The sequence below is a fragment of the Saccopteryx leptura genome, chromosome 2 (assembly GCF_036850995.1).
Source record: "Saccopteryx leptura isolate mSacLep1 chromosome 2, mSacLep1_pri_phased_curated, whole genome shotgun sequence".
In the NCBI taxonomy this organism is placed as follows: Eukaryota; Metazoa; Chordata; class Mammalia; order Chiroptera; family Emballonuridae; genus Saccopteryx; species Saccopteryx leptura.
Genome location: NC_089504.1, coordinates 327,032,342 through 327,048,062, shown reverse-complemented (window position 1 = coordinate 327,048,062; position 15,721 = coordinate 327,032,342). Strand labels below are relative to the sequence as shown.

The 15,721-nt window shown below is 48.4% G+C and overlaps 1 protein-coding gene and 1 long non-coding RNA gene across 2 annotated transcripts in view; one reads left to right on the top strand and one right to left on the bottom strand.

Annotated features, from left to right (window-relative positions):
• Positions 1-15,721, bottom strand: part of LOC136391555 (uncharacterized) — a 114,762-nt gene that overhangs the window by 43,490 nt on the left and 55,551 nt on the right. The gene's annotated exons all lie outside the window — the stretch shown is intronic.
• Positions 606-15,562, top strand: LOC136393611 (polyunsaturated fatty acid lipoxygenase ALOX12-like). The gene is made up of 14 exons (XM_066366238.1): positions 606-786; positions 1,273-1,477; positions 3,408-3,489; positions 3,578-3,700; positions 3,794-3,897; positions 4,494-4,654; positions 5,189-5,332; positions 5,991-6,200; positions 9,677-9,763; positions 9,997-10,166; positions 10,659-10,780; positions 14,655-14,755; positions 14,883-15,053; positions 15,180-15,562. The coding sequence occupies exons 1-14, from the start codon at positions 652-654 to the stop codon at positions 15,357-15,359; spliced, it is 1,995 nt and encodes a 664-aa protein (XP_066222335.1). The 5' UTR covers positions 606-651; the 3' UTR covers positions 15,360-15,562.

Below are 15,721 nucleotides of genomic sequence, written 5' to 3'. Positions count from 1 at the left end.
TGTCTTGGTATGGGGGTGTGGATAGAAAAGGGAGAAAAGGAATACATTAGCTACTTTCTAGGTGCGCGGCAACCAAACTTGTATTACAGGAAATATTCTAACTTATTTCTGAATTCTGGAATGTTCCTCAAGAAAGGCCTTCCCTGGCCCACAATAACAACCCCGATGTCCCTTCGGCAACCAGACCTGGTAGGTGAAGAGACAGGGGTACAATCGCCCAGGGGCACCAGGCACTGCCAGCAGGAAAAGGGACTGGCCCCCAGGACCCCTTCAGAAAATGGTATTAAAACAAAAGGGGTGCTTAGACCGGGATGGGGGTGGGCTGGCAATAGGGGGTGGGGACGCAGAGTCTAGAAGGAAAACTCTAGTGGATTCGCCCTGCCCCTCTTCATCTCCTCCACACCCAGGCTCAGCTCCTCATCTTCCGCCAAGCCCACTGCTCAGCCCCGCGCTGGCAGGACAGTCCGCCTTTCCCCGCCCTATGGGCTAATCCCAGGCTCTGGTTTGTGTGGGTTGGGGACCAATCCTGCAGGGGGCGGCGCACAGAGTCCTGCTTTATTAAGCCCTGGACTTGTCCTGCAGGCGCTTGGCCGCGCAGCCTTTGGTATCAGTAACCGAACCTCTGACACCCAGGCGAGCCCACTCTCTACCATGGGTCGCTACCGCATCCGCGTGGCCACCGGGTCCTGGGTCTTGTCCGGGTCTTTCAACCGCGTGCAGCTGTGGCTGGTCGGGGCGCGCGGGGAGGCGGAGCTGGAGATGCAGCTGCGCCCGACGACGGGCCAGGTCGACGGGGGAGGCGGGGACTCAGCCGGGTCCGGGGCTGGGCCAGCGGCGTGAGGGCGGGCAGGACATGGAGGCTGGGACCAGAGACAGCGCTACGGTGCCGACTGGGACTTCCAGGGAGAAGGGACGACTGCCCGGTGGGTGAGGGTCAGAGCCAGGCCCGACCTTTACCAAGTGACCTCAGGCCTGTGTCATTATGGAATCTGTGCTCCAAGGGGGTTAGGTTTTCTGAGAGCTCGAAGGCGGTGAGGGCTCAGGTGATGGAGGGCGCAGGAGATGCTGCTCAGCCCTCAGTTCAGGACACTGCGCGCCTCGCCCCGCGCTCCTCGTCCCGGTCCCCCCGGTGCTGTGGGACCTCCTGGTGGTGTTGGGAGGAGGGAATGCTGGAGGCTTTGTCACCAGAGTCCACAGAAGACCCCCTCCCCAGGGAACACGGCCTGTCCTGGGTCCCCGCTACCAAGTCTCAGCGGGTTCCGGTCCCCACAGGTGGAGGAGTTCGAGCACGACGTTCCGGACGACTTGGGGCCCCTGCAGTTCGTGAAGTTGCGCAAACACCACTCCCTGGTGGACGACGCCTGGTTCTGCGACCGCATCACCGTGCGGGGCCCCGGGGCCAGCGCGGAGGAGGCCGCCTTCCCGTGCTACCGCTGGGTACAGGGCGAGGGCGTGCTGACCCTGCCCGAGGGCACCGGTGAGGGGCCGCTCAGGGAAGTGGGCGCAGGGTCTCGGGACTCCTGGGGGGGGGGGGAGGCAGGGGACAGCACTGAGGAAGGTCCAAAGGGCTTGACAAAGTGGCTGCTCCGCAGGTGAAGGGTGGAGAAGACAGGAAGTGGGGGGAGGTTACACGTAGAATTAAAAAGGCTGGAAGTGGGACTGGACCGGAACTAAGTGATGTGCGGATCCCACCTCCCTAGAAGGTGAGCACAGGGAATGGGAGTGGCAGCAGTGCTGGAAAGCAAAGTCAAGTGGAAAGATCTATAGTGACTGGGAACAAGTTAGGGAAGAGACAGGTGAGGCTAGCACATGGAATAGGGGATGGTGGTCGTGCCCCCGAGAGGAGACAGGTAAGGGAAGGACATGGATATGACGTGGAGGGCTGCTGTGGTAGGAAAAACACAGAAGAAACTGTGAGGGCAGGAAGCACCCTGATTGGGGCGGGGATGAATGAGGACTGCAAATACAGAATCTGTTATCTTAGGAAATAAGTATGAGAGACAATTGAGGTGCATGACAGGTAAGACTGGAAGCATGTAATCTATGTCTTTGAGACACAAGCAGGCATAAGTACAGATGAGGGCAGGATGAAGTCAGACTACCAGCTATAAACGTTGTGATGTGGAGGGTAGGTGAGATGAAGCTGGATACAGATAGTGATGTGGAAACAGCGCTTAGAGTTCGGCACATATAGACTGTCTTATCTCAGGGAACAGGTGATGGTGGAGATACGGGAGGTCAGAGGGTAAGTGTAGCTAATTCGAAATACGTTATTTTGGAGAACAGGTTAAGGTGTGGACATGAGAGAACCAGGGTAGGGGAAGGTAAGAAAGTATTATGGGATAGTGTAGGAAAGGTGTGGACATTTCAGCTGATTAAGAATGAAATTCGCCTGACCAGGCGGTGGCGCAGTGAATAGAGCGTCGAACTGGGATGCCAAGGACCCAGGTTTGAGACACCAAGGTCGCCAGCTTGAGCGCTGGCTTATCTGGTTTGAGCAAAAGCTAGCCAGCTTGGACTCAAGGTCGCTGGCTCGAGTAAGGGGTTACTCCGTCTGCTGAAGGCCCCTGGTCAAGGCACATGAGAAGGCAATCAATGAACAACTAAGGTGCTGCAATGCGCAACAAAAAACTAATGATTGATGATTCTCATCTCTCCATTCCAGTCTGTCCCTGTCTATCCCTCTCTCTGACTCTCTGTTAAAAAATAAAATAAAAGAATGAAATTCATAGATATTGAAGAATAGGGATAGATTGGGAAATTTGAGTTAAGGGTACAATAGGGTGTCAAAAAGGGGACTTTCGGCCCTGGCCTGTTGGCTCAGTGGTAGAGCGTCGGCCTGGCGTGCGGGGGACCCGGGTTCGATTCCTGGCCAGGGCACATAGGATAAGCGCCTATTTGCTTCTCCACCCCCCACCCCCTCTCCTTCCTCTCTGTCTCTCTCTTCCCCTCCCGCAGCTAAGGCTCCATTGGAGCAAAGATGGCCCGGGCGCTGGGGATGGCTCCTTGGCCTCTGCCCCAGGCACTAGAGTGGCTCTGGTCGAGGCAGAGCGACCCCCCGGAGGGGCAGAGCATCGCCCCTGGTGGGCGTGCCGGGTGGATCCCGGTCGGGTGCATGCGGGAGTCTGTCTGACTGTCTCTCCCCATTTCCAGCTTCAGAAAACTACAAAAAAAAGGGGGGGGGGAACCTTCCTCTCAGGACAAATGTGAGATCTGAGATGAGTGAAATCAAGGAAGGGGAGTGGGTGAAGATAAATGACTAGGGAAATTAAGCATGTAAGAAAGAGGCAGAGAAAAGGCAAAAGAGTATGATTCCATACAATTAAAAAATAAGATATTGGAAGAAGCCAGGGCATAGCATGCTATTGAACAAAGCATTGAGGTCAATTGCCTTAATGTCTCCACAGCCCGCCTGGCAGGAACCAATACCTTGGATGTGTTCCAGAAACATCGAGAAAAGGAACTGGAGGAAAGACAGCAAATCTACTGGTGACCACCCTATTGTACCCCCTTCCCTGACAACTTCCTCCATCACTGACTTCTACGCCCTTCATTACCCTTTGTCCCCATCTCCTAGCTGGGCCACTTGGAAGGAAGGGTTACCCCTGTCGATAGCTGCAGGCAGTAAGGATGATCTCCCTCTAAATATGAGATTCCACGAGGCAAAGAGGCTGGACTATGAATGGACACTGATGGCAGGGTGAGGAAATGGTCAGAATGGAGTGGGGCTGGTAGATCCAGTAATAGGGAGGATTTGGTAAATTGATGGTTTCATCCTTGATATCTGTTCTAGGATTATGGAGATTGTTTTCAAATATGTTTCCACCCTCCTGAGTTCCTGGAACAAACTGGAAGATTTTAATCAGATCTTCTGGGGACCAAAGACTGCCCTGACTGGTCAGTGGTTTCCTCAGTTCTTTTTTTTTTTTTTTTTTTTTCTTTTACACTGACAGAGAGAGAGAGAGAGAGAGGGAGAGAGTCAGAGAGAGGGATAGACAGGCAGGAACGGAGAGATGAGAAGCATCAATCATTAGTTTTTCATTGCGCGTTGCAACACCTTAGTTGTTCATTGATTGCTTTCTCATATGTGCCTTGACCGCGGGCCTTCAGCAGACTGAGTAACCCCTTGCTTGAGCCAGCAACCTTGGGCTCAAGCTGGTGAGCTTTTTGCTCAAACCAGATGAGCCCGCGCTCAAGCCAGTGACCTCAGGGTCTCGAACCTGGGTCTTCCGCATCCCAGTCCGATGCTTTACCCACTGCGCCACCGCCTGGTCAGGCATCCTCAGTTCTTCATAACACCTTGATGGCCCTTTTAAGGTGTTATGGAGTATGAGCTGTCACACTCTGTAGTCCCCAAAGAAACCTCATGAATGAAAATATGTAGGCGGCATATGGAGTCATCACATGACTAAATCCCTGGGGTAAGGTCTGGAGGAGAGGGACCTTGGATTGTGGTGAGTATCCTCTTCCTACCATCCACTCCAATCTCACAGAGAAGGTTCACCGGTGCTGGCAGGATGATGAGCTTTTTGGCTACCAGTTCCTCAATGGTGCCAACCCCATGCTGCTGAGACGCTCCACCTCTCTGCCCTCCCGGCTGGTGCTGCCCTCGGGGATGGAGGAGCTTCAGGCCCAGTTGGAGAAAGAACTCCAGGTACCTCCTCCCTCCCTACACTGTTCTCTCCTTGTCTGTGTGGGGAGATGTGGTGAAGGGCAGGGACCAAATGTGAGTCAGGGAAGGGAGGCTGTGCTAACCCACTGTCCCTGGGTGCAGAGTCCTCTGCTTATAAAGTATGTAGGGAAATGCACTGAGGCTGAATCTAGTCAATAAAGTAGACCCTTAGGAGATGTCAGGGCAAGGAGCTTGGACAACCTAACTAGGGAAGGGCCAGCATACCTGTGGTATAGAATCAACTGGAATACCCAATCCTAAATCTACCTCTGCCACAGACAAGTCACATGTCACTAGGGAAGAGTCCCTCCATGGGGTCTTATCCCTCCCTGTAAGATGAGAGGACTTGAACTTGATGTGCTGGAGCTTCCTTCAGTTCTGCCACTGGGACTTTGGTACTGATGTAGGAAATGGCAAGAAACTGTTCTGAATGTCTTTATATTTCTTCTTCTTTGCTTGGGCCCTGTGGAAGTATGTTTTCAACTCTAACCATGGATACATTTCTCCTATCCTCAGAAGGGTTCCCTCTTTGAAGCTGACTTCATCCTACTGGATGGAATTCCAGCCAATGTGATCCGAGGAGAGAAGCAGTACCTGGCTGCCCCCCTCGTCATGTTGAAGGTGGAACCCAGTGGGAAGCTGCTGCCCATGGTCATCCAGGTGAGGCGGCCTGGGCCTCCTCCTCCCAACACTGCTTTGTGTTCACCCAACCTCTGCCAAAACACAAAGACCACTGGCTCTTGTCCCCCACCCCGGCTGCACTCAGTAAGAGCTGCCTGTCCTTGTCTCCAATATCTTCTTCCTACCTTGCAGTCTGCTCATTACTTACCGGAAATGGCCTTTCTGAGAGTCACAGTGGTCTCTGTTGATTCCCATGCTAAGGCTACTCAATGTTTATCTGACCTTTGAATCTGTGGAAAACTCCTTCTTTCTTAGACGTCTTTTCTCCCTTTGGTTTAATATGTTTTCCTTCTTACTGTTCTCACCAACCAGTTGTCGAGAACTGACAGTTATCTCAGAAGTTCGGCTTCTTCCTATTCTACCATCCTGACTCAGACCATCCTCAGGTTCCTCCCAAACCACTGTTACAGTCATACTGGACTCCCTCTTTCCAATTCCTCCCGCTATGATCCCGGACGTCATGACACTCACATGCTCCCACAGGTATTGAGAGGCAAACGGGAAGAATCCTCATTCCTCCTACTAGATTATAATTCCCTGGGAGGATATAATCTTAACCATTAGATTCCCCAGAGTGTTAAGCATAGTGTCTAACATATGATGAAGTCAATGAATGCTTAATTTCTCTTTACTGCAGATCCAGCCTCCCAACCCCAGCTCGCCCACCCCACCACTGTTCCTGCCCTCAGATCCTCCACTTGCCTGGCTTCTGGCAAAGACCTGGGTCCGAAGTTCAGATTTCCAACTGCACGAGCTCCAATATCACGTTCTGAACAATCACCTGCTGGCTGAGGTCATCGCTGTGGCCACCATGAGGTGCCTCCCAGGGCTGCACCCTCTGTTCAAGGTACATCCTCTCCCCTCCGTGTCCCATCTTTCTCACATCTCAGAGAAAGCAAACAACCCAACAGGTATGCAGAATTTAAAAATCCTAAGCCATGTGGGTGGGAACATGTTAACAAAGCTTCTTCTGATTGAGTGTCTATATTATTATAACAAAATATCTTGATAGTAATTTTTGAATGGAGAAGAAGAGATGATTGTATCAGGACCTTGAGCCTTGTGGCTTTTTAAATAATGTTTAATTTATTTTTATTTTAAGATAATCATAGATTTTCATGTGGTTTTAAGAAATAATACAGAGAGATCTCATCGATTTCTTTTATTAATTTTAATTTATTGTGTTAACATGGATTCAAGTGACCCACTCAATATAACTCCCTCACTCTCCATACCTGGAGAGGTCCCATCTATTGTATTAAGTCAAGTCACTTTGGATATATCCAGCACTTGTTGTAAGGCTGCTCTGATATTCTCTAGGAATGAGTCTAATGTACAGTAGGAAATAATTTGATAGACAAAAGAATTAATCGCTTTCAGAGAGTTTGTATTTAATTATGAAGACAAATGGTACATATAAATAACCAGAGAAGCCTGACCAGGTGGTGGTGCAGTAGATAAAGTGTTTGACTGGGACACAGAGGACCCAGGTTCATTACTTTGAGATCGCCACCTTGAGCAGAGGCTCATCAGCTCGAATGTATGGTCACTGATTTGAGCATGGGATCATAGATATGACCCCAAGGTCACTGGTTTGAGCCCAAAGGTCGATGGCTTGAAGCCCAAGGTCACTGGCCTGAGCCCAGGGTCACTGCCTTAAGCAAGGAGTACTCTCTCTGCTATAGTCTCCAAATCAAGGCACATACGAGAAAGCAATCAATGAGCAACTAAGGAGACAAAGGAGCCGCAAGAAAGAATTGATGCTTCTCACCTCTCCCCCTTCCTGTCTGTCTGTCCCTATCTGTCCCTCTCTCTGACTCTCTCTCTGTCTCTGTCACACATACACACAAAGTAACCAGAGAAAAGTATCAGGAAATAGAATTTGAAATTAAGAGACAAAACAAAGAAACACTATATTTTAGATGGAGGATGTTCTACCACAACTTAGGAATCATGAAGTAGAGGATCGAAGGGATAAAAGAGCAGCCCAAGAGGTTACTTAACCTGCCCGGTCAGAGGTGCATTACATGGTGGTTCAATAAGTGGGAAGGAAAGTGCAGTGACTTTGTGATGAAAGGAAATAGTAGTTGCAGCACACCTGGGTGCAAGATGGGAGAGGAAACTCAGAGGTCTGAGCTGCAGCAACACCCAGGAGCCGACCTGGTAGATACTGCTGTACTGACCCAGAATGTTGTCATTCAACCAAACAGAGAGCCTGCAATCTATTGCTAGCCAGAAGGCAGCAAAATAGCCTTGAGCTTGCTTTAAAAATGTTTGAAAAATCTTGATGACACCATGTATATAACAGCAGGAGCAAAAACAATGCAAGCTTATGAGGAATTGTCAAAAACAGTAAAATCAGGAGAAGCCAATGTGAGGTCAAAGATGAGATGTTCAGTTTTAGGTACATGGAGTTTGAAGTGCAGCCAGATATGTGAGCACATGCTAGGTAGAATATCAGAATTGTGTTTCTTCCAGGAGTCCTCACTTTCTTCCCCAAACCTGTCCATTGGTAGCAGTGACCCCTTTGGGTTCTGGGGTAACACAGACAAGGTAGACATTAGTATTGTAGAATCATTGATCTTGAATTTGATTGATTTTATGATGCCTCTGCATCACCATCTTCTGTGTAACTTAGTGGCTAAACCCTCTTCTACACTACAAAATCCCCTTGACATCCTCTCTGCACCTGTCTGCCTCAGCATAACGACTTCATCCCCTGGCAGACAGATGAGTTGTTATCAGGCCACCAGGAGGGCTAAGCCTGCCTGCCCATTTCATAAAGGTTACCCGCCCGTGCAGGCCCTGCATTCGGACTGCTGGGGTCTGAATCCCAAATCCTCCCCTCCGTACTTTCCAGATGTGGGTTCACTGTCCCCATCTCTAACAGCAGATAATAGGAGCTCCACTGTAGAGTTGATGAGAGACAACAGAACAGCATGACACAGGCTAAATGCTACAAAAAATAAAGTTCTTGCTATAATTATTATTATTATTATTATTATTATTATTATTAGTTCTTTGCTTTCTGGTACCTACTCTCCTCATGTGGATGTTGGGCTGTGAAACTCAGCACCCTTGACGATCTTTCTGGAGTTTCAGACCAATGCGAGTTGTTTGATATGTTGGCACCAGTGATATCAGTTGTGTCTTTCCCTCCACGCAGCATCACCAGCTCATATAAATACCAATATTTCATGACTCCTCCTCCTCAGGAACAGACAACTAAAGGAAAGGCATATGAGGATGAGATGGCCTTTCTTAACGGCCAAGGGAAAGCAGGAGAGAGGGGGCCTAACCTACAGTGACCCGCTGGTGGCAAGAGGAGATTTCACAACAGCCCCTCTGCTGGTAAAGAAGATAGATCAATAAGGTTCCTCTAATTCTGACTGCAAGTACCCTCCCCACCCGCCAGACCCAAAATTTTAAAAATGCAAGAGGAGAAAAACTAGGGATTGGATGAGCAGCTTTGAAAAATTAATTGAAAAGCTAGTTTAAACTGTAAAGATGTGCATGATAGAAAAGTTATCGTAGGTCCTGGCTAGTAGGCTCAGTGGGTAGAGTGTCAGCCTGGCGTGTGAACATCCAGGGTTGGATCCCCAGTCAGGGCACACATGACACATGACCATCTACTTCTCTTTTCCTCCCTTTCCCCCTTCTCTCTTTTCCCCTCTCACAGTCAGTGACTTCGTTGATCCAAGTGTAGGCCTCAGGCACTGAGGATAGTTCACCTGATTCGAGCACTGGGCTCAGAGGGGTTTCAAGGTGGATCCCAGTCAGGGCGCATGCAGGAGTCTGTCTCTCTATCTCCCCTCCTACTTAAAAAAAACTGTAAGGATGTGCATGATAGAAAAATTATTTTAAGAAATCAATAGTTAAAGGGCTGATTCTCAAAGAACACTTACACTCAAGATGGAAATAATAATGGTAATGGTAACAGCTACTATTCAAGGATGTCTGTGTGCTAGGCAGTGGACTAAACATTGATACATTGTACACATAAACATCACCACAGCACCTGTGATAAAAGACCCTGTTATCATCCCCTGTAAAGAGATAAAGAGATGGATACTTGAAGAGTTTATTATCTTTGGTATCAATGCAAGTGGCAAAGTGTAGATTAAAATCCTAACCAGTTAGACTCCAAAGCCCAACACATAGGACAATAGGAGAACATGAGACTGAGTGACCAGGGAAGCAGAAGGAGACCAGCCTGCAAGGGCACTGCCAGGAGAGAAGGCCACCATGCTGAGTGCCACACACTACATGGAAGGACCCAACCATGTCCTCCATAAACCACCCCTTCCCACCTTCTCCATCCAGCTCCTGATCCCACACACCCGCTACACCATGGAGATCAATGCCCGGGCACGGTCCAGCCTCATCTCAGATGGAGGGATATTTGATAAGGTAGGAGGTAATGGAGTGTGGGGCCGCCTGATTATCCAACTCTCTATGACCTCCTGTTGTTGTAATGATTCCAGACCAACCTATGTGAATGCCCTGACTGTTAAACCCAGGATCCTTCTCCCATTATACCAATATCATTAAATCTGAAAAGCCCACATCTGACCCTTTATCTAGTATGCCATGTTCTCCAGCTTTGTTTCCTCCTTCATGACCTCTCGTTTCTATTGGCACAGACAGGGAGCACAGGTGGCGGGGCCCTTGTGCAGTTGCTCCGTCGCGCCATGGCTCAGCTGACCTACCACTCGCTCTGTCCTCCTGATGATCTGGCTGACAGGGGCCTGCTGGGAATCCCAAGTGCCCTCTATGCCCACGATGCTTTACGGCTCTGGGAGATCATTGCCCGGTGGGTGAGAGTGGGAGCTGAGAATGAAGGGCATTGGGGAGAGGGAGAACAGGGCTTTGGCCTAAGGTCAGCATGGGGCAAAAGGAACATGAAACAAGAAGGTCCAGACAGGAGGAGCAGGACTCGATCCTGGGAGCGATGAGGGAGAGTAAGGAGACTGTGGGTAGGATCTGAAGATGGGGAGACTGAAATAGACAGTGTATGCAGCCAAAGCCGTGTGGGTGGGAAAACATGGATCTGGTGGAATCAGGGATTTTCTTATGAAGAGGGATTATCAGTCGTGTACAGAATTCTTAAAAGTAACAACCCACATTTCCTTCCTTAGTAAGCTAGTGTTTAGAAAGAACTTGGGCAATGTCCCATAAGGCAAGTCTTGAAGGATCTATACTGAGACACAGCGAGAGGCAGCTGGGCAGAGGGCACAGAAAAGGAGCAGTGCTCAGAGGCCACAGCCTGCTGCTCTCCAGGAGCTCAGCTCCCTCCTCTGGGCAGGTACGTGGAAGGGATCGTCCACCTCTTCTACCCCGGGGATGACGTCGTGAGAGGGGACCCTGAGCTGCAGGCCTGGTGTCGAGAGATCACTGAGGTGGGGCTGTGCCAGGCCCAGGACCGAGGTGAGATCCGTCCCCAGAGAAGGGAGCCCCTCAGACACTCTGTCCAGAGCCCCTTCTCAGCCTTGCCTTTCTGGGGACATGACCCCAACCCCCCATCACCCCCTCTTCCTCTACATGTGAAGCCTTTGGATCCCTTTCTCACCTCCTAAGACTCAGGACAATTCTAAACTCAAGGATTATCCTCAGAGACCCACATACTTTTTCACAGATGCCCCTGAACTGCCATGGGGCTCAGTAAGGCCAGAACCAGAGCCAGTGAGGAATCTGCCCAGGCCCTGCCAGGCTCTCTCCTAATGGTCGTCTATTCCCTTACCTAAGGATATAAGTGAGGAGATTATTCCCACCAAAGCCCATGACAGCCACCCTAATTTTCTTCTCTTTTCCTTCTTCCTGCTACTGTCTAGCACACAGAGAGGACACGGACATATGACACACTTGCCACAGTACAAAGTCATTTCTAATTATAGTCTCTGTACTGTATATATTTTGATTTAAAACCAAACTCAGCATTGCAATCCTTGGGACTCAAGTTTCTTAGGCAAAAGTGCGCTCCTTTAGTTCTCCTGCCCCATTTCTCAGCCATTAGAAAGACAAGGCTTTTCTTGAGCTCTAGGTTCATATTCCTCTCTCTAGCGCACATAGGCCAACCGGGACTGTTTTGAATCGTCCCATAACTCTTTCCCCCTTTACACTCCACACCAATACCTTGAATCCCTCTGTGTGATAACTACAAGCACTAGCTAAGAGCGATTACTTAAACCAGCCCCTGGGGATGTACACATCAGTAAGCCACGCCCATACCATGAAGTGGAGTCTTACCTGCAAGTATCTGGGGCCGTACCTCCCATCCACCCAACAGCACCTCATCAGCTCTCCTCTTGCTTGCTTCTTCCCCAGAAATAGCTGCATTAGAGCACTTGTAATACTTCCTGGAATATAAACTTTAACCTCTTGAATCCGTACTGTTCTCCCTCGGCTTTCACGGTGCCCTGTGTGCTCTCACTCTCTCAGCACCCTTGTTAAAGGCAGTGGGTGAAGGTTTTCTCTTCCCAGATCTATGCCTTGAATAAGCCATGTAATCTTTAAGACTTTTAATGTTTTCTCTAATGCAAATATAATACTTGTCCTAAATGAAATAATGAATGTGACAGAGATAAAACATGTGTAAGGCTCCTGACCAGGTGATGGCGCAGTGGATAGAGCATTGGACTGGTATGCAAAGAAATGAGGTTCGAAACTCTGCCATCGCTGGCATGAGTGTGAGCTCAGCAGCTTGAGCACGGGGTCCCTGGCTTGACCCCATGGTCGCTAGTTTGAGCCCAACATCACTGGCTTGAGTAAGGGGTCACTCATTCTGCTGTAGCCCCCTGGTCAAGGCATATATGAGAAAGCAATCAATGAACAACTAAGGTGCTGCAAGGAAGAATTGATGCTCCTCATCTCTCGCCCTTCCTGTCTGTCTGTCCCTGTTTGTCCCTCTCTCTGTCTGTCACACACACAAAAAAACATGTGTAAGGCAATCAGTGTAAAATGATTGTGGTCATATGCCTCAGTCCAAGAAATTACTTCCCCAATGTGATCAGCATGTATAATAGACGGCAGGTCATTAAACTCCCTAAGCAGCACCTCAGTTGTAAATTGAGTGGAAAGGGAGGGGTGAGTTGAAGCCTTTTCAGCTCCAACATGAGTCTATGACTTCTCTTTTTTCTGTATGGTAACACAGATATCTAAAACTACTTTCTGGGAATGATAGGGGTATTCTTCACCATTTTCGGGGAGAGTAGGAATTTTATTATAATAAACCAAGAGAAGAGTTAATGTCACAAATCATAGCTATACAACTTGAATTTTTTTTTACAACTTGAATTTTTAGTAAGGTGACATGCTTGTATAATTAGCACAAAGAACATTATCAGCTCCCCAGAAAGCTCCTTGTATTCTATTCCAGTCCTTGCCTGTCCAAAGGGAACCACTTCATACTACATAGGTTAGTTCTACCTGTTTGCACTTTACATAAATGAAAGTACAAACAGGTGTTTGAAATTTACCCATGCTGTTGTTACTTAAAGCATGTATGTCATCTTTCTTATTTTATACTATTCTATTTCATGAATATGACACAGGTCTTTTTTCCCTTTCTCTTTTTGGTGGGTGTTTGGGCTATTTCCATTTTAAGGCTATTAATGTCACTGCTGCTGTGAACATTGTTGTGTGTGCATTTGTGTTGGGTATGCAGCCAGAAGTGAAACTGATGGATCGTAGGATATGTGTATGTTCAGTTTTAGTAGGTTCTGATAGTTTTCCAAAGTGGTTGTATAAATTACACTCCTGCCATAGAATATGAGTTATAGTTGCTCTATACCTTCTCAAATATTTGGAAAAAAAAATACTTTAGTCATGTTGGTGAAGATGTTGTGTTATCACATTATGAGTTTAAGTTGTATTCTCCCAATGATCAGTAGAGCTGAGTAATTTCTCTCAGGTTTAGAAGCCATACGGATATCCTCCTTTATGAAAAGCCTGTTACTCTTTTGCCTATTTTCCTTTTTGGTTGCCTACCTTTGTCCTGTGCCTTTAAACCACATTTTGAAAACTGAGTATTGATCAGCCAGCCTGTCAGACCTCCCCACTCTCCACCTTGTAACCATAGCTACAGGGTACTGAGGGGCTTTACATGCATCCTCGTCTTTATAAGGTGGTTATTATTATCTTTATTTTCAGAGGAAAATAGAAGCTCAGAGAGGCTAAGCCATTGGTCCAAGGTAATGCAGTTAGTCAGCAGCAGAGCCAGTACTAAATTATCAACTACTCTTCCTTGACTTCTCAGATCTCCTTTCCCTGCCTTTCTTATATATATATATATATATATATATATTTTTTTTTTTTTTTCATTTTTCTAAAGCTGGAAACAGGGAGAGACAGTCAGACAGACTCCCGCATGCGCCCGACCGGGATCCACCCGGCACGCCCACCAGGGGCGACGCTCTGCCCATCCTGGGCGTCGCCATGTTGCGACCAGAGCCACTCTAGCGCCTGAGGCAGAGGCCACAGAGCCATCCCCAGCGCCCGGGCCATCTTTGCTCCAATGGAGCCTCGCTGCGGGAGGGGAAGAGAGAGATAGAGAGGAAAGCGCTGCGGAGGGGTGGAGAAGCAAATGGGCGCTTCTCTTGTGTGCCCTGGCCGGGAATCGAACCCAGGTCCTCCGCACGCTAGGCCAACGCTCTACCACTGAGCCAACCGGCCAGGGCCTTTTCTTATATTTTTTTCCTCCTTTTTCAACTGAGAGGAGGGGAGATAGAGAAACTTACTCCCGCATGCGCCTTGACTAGGATTCACCCAGCAACCTCGATCTGGGGTCGATGCTCTGCTCATTTGGGGCCATGCACTATTTTTAGTGCCTGAAGTGGAGGCTCCATGGAGACAGCCTCAGTGCCTGGAGCTGATCTACTCAAACCAATCCAGCCATGTCTGTGGGAGGGGAAGAGAAAGAGAGAGAGGGATGTGGAGGGAGAGAGGTGGAGACATAGATGGTCGCTTTTTCTGTACGTCCTGACTAGGAATTGAACCTGGATATCCACACGCCACGCCAACACTCTACCACTGAGCCAATCATCCAGGGCCTTTATATTCTTATTACTATCTAACATACTGTATGTAATTTTACTTATTCTGTTTATTATTCTTTTTACTATAGTCTGTTTTCCCAACCAGCATATTCCCAATGCCTATATAGTGTCTGGTAAATAGTAGTTCAACTTTTGAAAAAGTGAATGCATAAACACTAATTCTAATACATGGACATGTTAAGACATCAGCATTTATTTCCTTATTTCCTTTGTAACCATGGTGTCTAAACTTTGTTATTTTTTTCTAGGTTTCCCTGTATCCTTCCAGTCTCGGGCTCAGCTCTGCCATTTCCTTACCATGTGTATCTTCACATGCTCTGCCCAGCACGGGGCCATCAACCAGGGCCAGGTACGGACAGCTGAAAGCCTGGTCTCTGAGAGAAAGTGTCTGGGCTAGGAGACACTTCTGGGAGAGAGTTGGGGTCTAGGGTCCTGAATCAGAGTTTCAGATTGATTTGAAATTCTTCCTCACCCAGTATGACTGGTATGCCTGGGTCCCCAATACCCCATGCTCAATGCGAATGCCCCCACCCACCACCAAGGAAGATGTCACAATGGCCACAGTGATGGGCTCACTACCCGATGTCCAGCAGAGCTGTGTTCAAATGGCCATCACATGGCTCCTGAGTCGGCCGCATGCAGATATGGTGAGAGGGGACCCCTGGAACACTGTGGGGGCTGATGACTGACAAGGAGACATTAGCGTGAAGGACTGGAGTTTGGGTCCCTGTTTCCTAGAATAGAAGATGATTGATCCTTTCTTTCTGCTTTAGGTACCCCTGGGACATCACAAAGAAGAATATTTCTCAGGTCCTGAGCCCAAGGCTGTTTTAAGACAATTTCAAATGGATCTGGACAAGCTGGAAAGGGAAATCGTGGCCCGAAATGAGCAGCTAGATCTTCCCTATGAATACCTGAAGCCCAGCCGCATAGAGAACAGTATCACTAGCTGAGCCCAGACCGTTCACCCTTCAGATACTTTAGGCCAACACCATAGTTGATATTTTCCCCCTGGTATTTACATTTTCCTCAGTCTGACTTGCTATGGTTCTATTTTCTCCTCTTGACTTCCCTACCTAAACCTCTCACTAGCATGAGGCATTGTCCTTATTCCTTCCTCCCTAATAGAATGATCTTTAACTTGAAATTAACTCCCTTAGAGCAGTGGTCCCCAACCCCCCAGGCCGCGGACCGGTACCGGTCCGTGGGCCATTTGTTACCGGTCCGCAGAGAAAGAATAAATAACTTACATAATTTCCGTTTTATTTATATTTAAGTCTGAACGATGTTTTATTTTTAAAAAATGACCAGATTC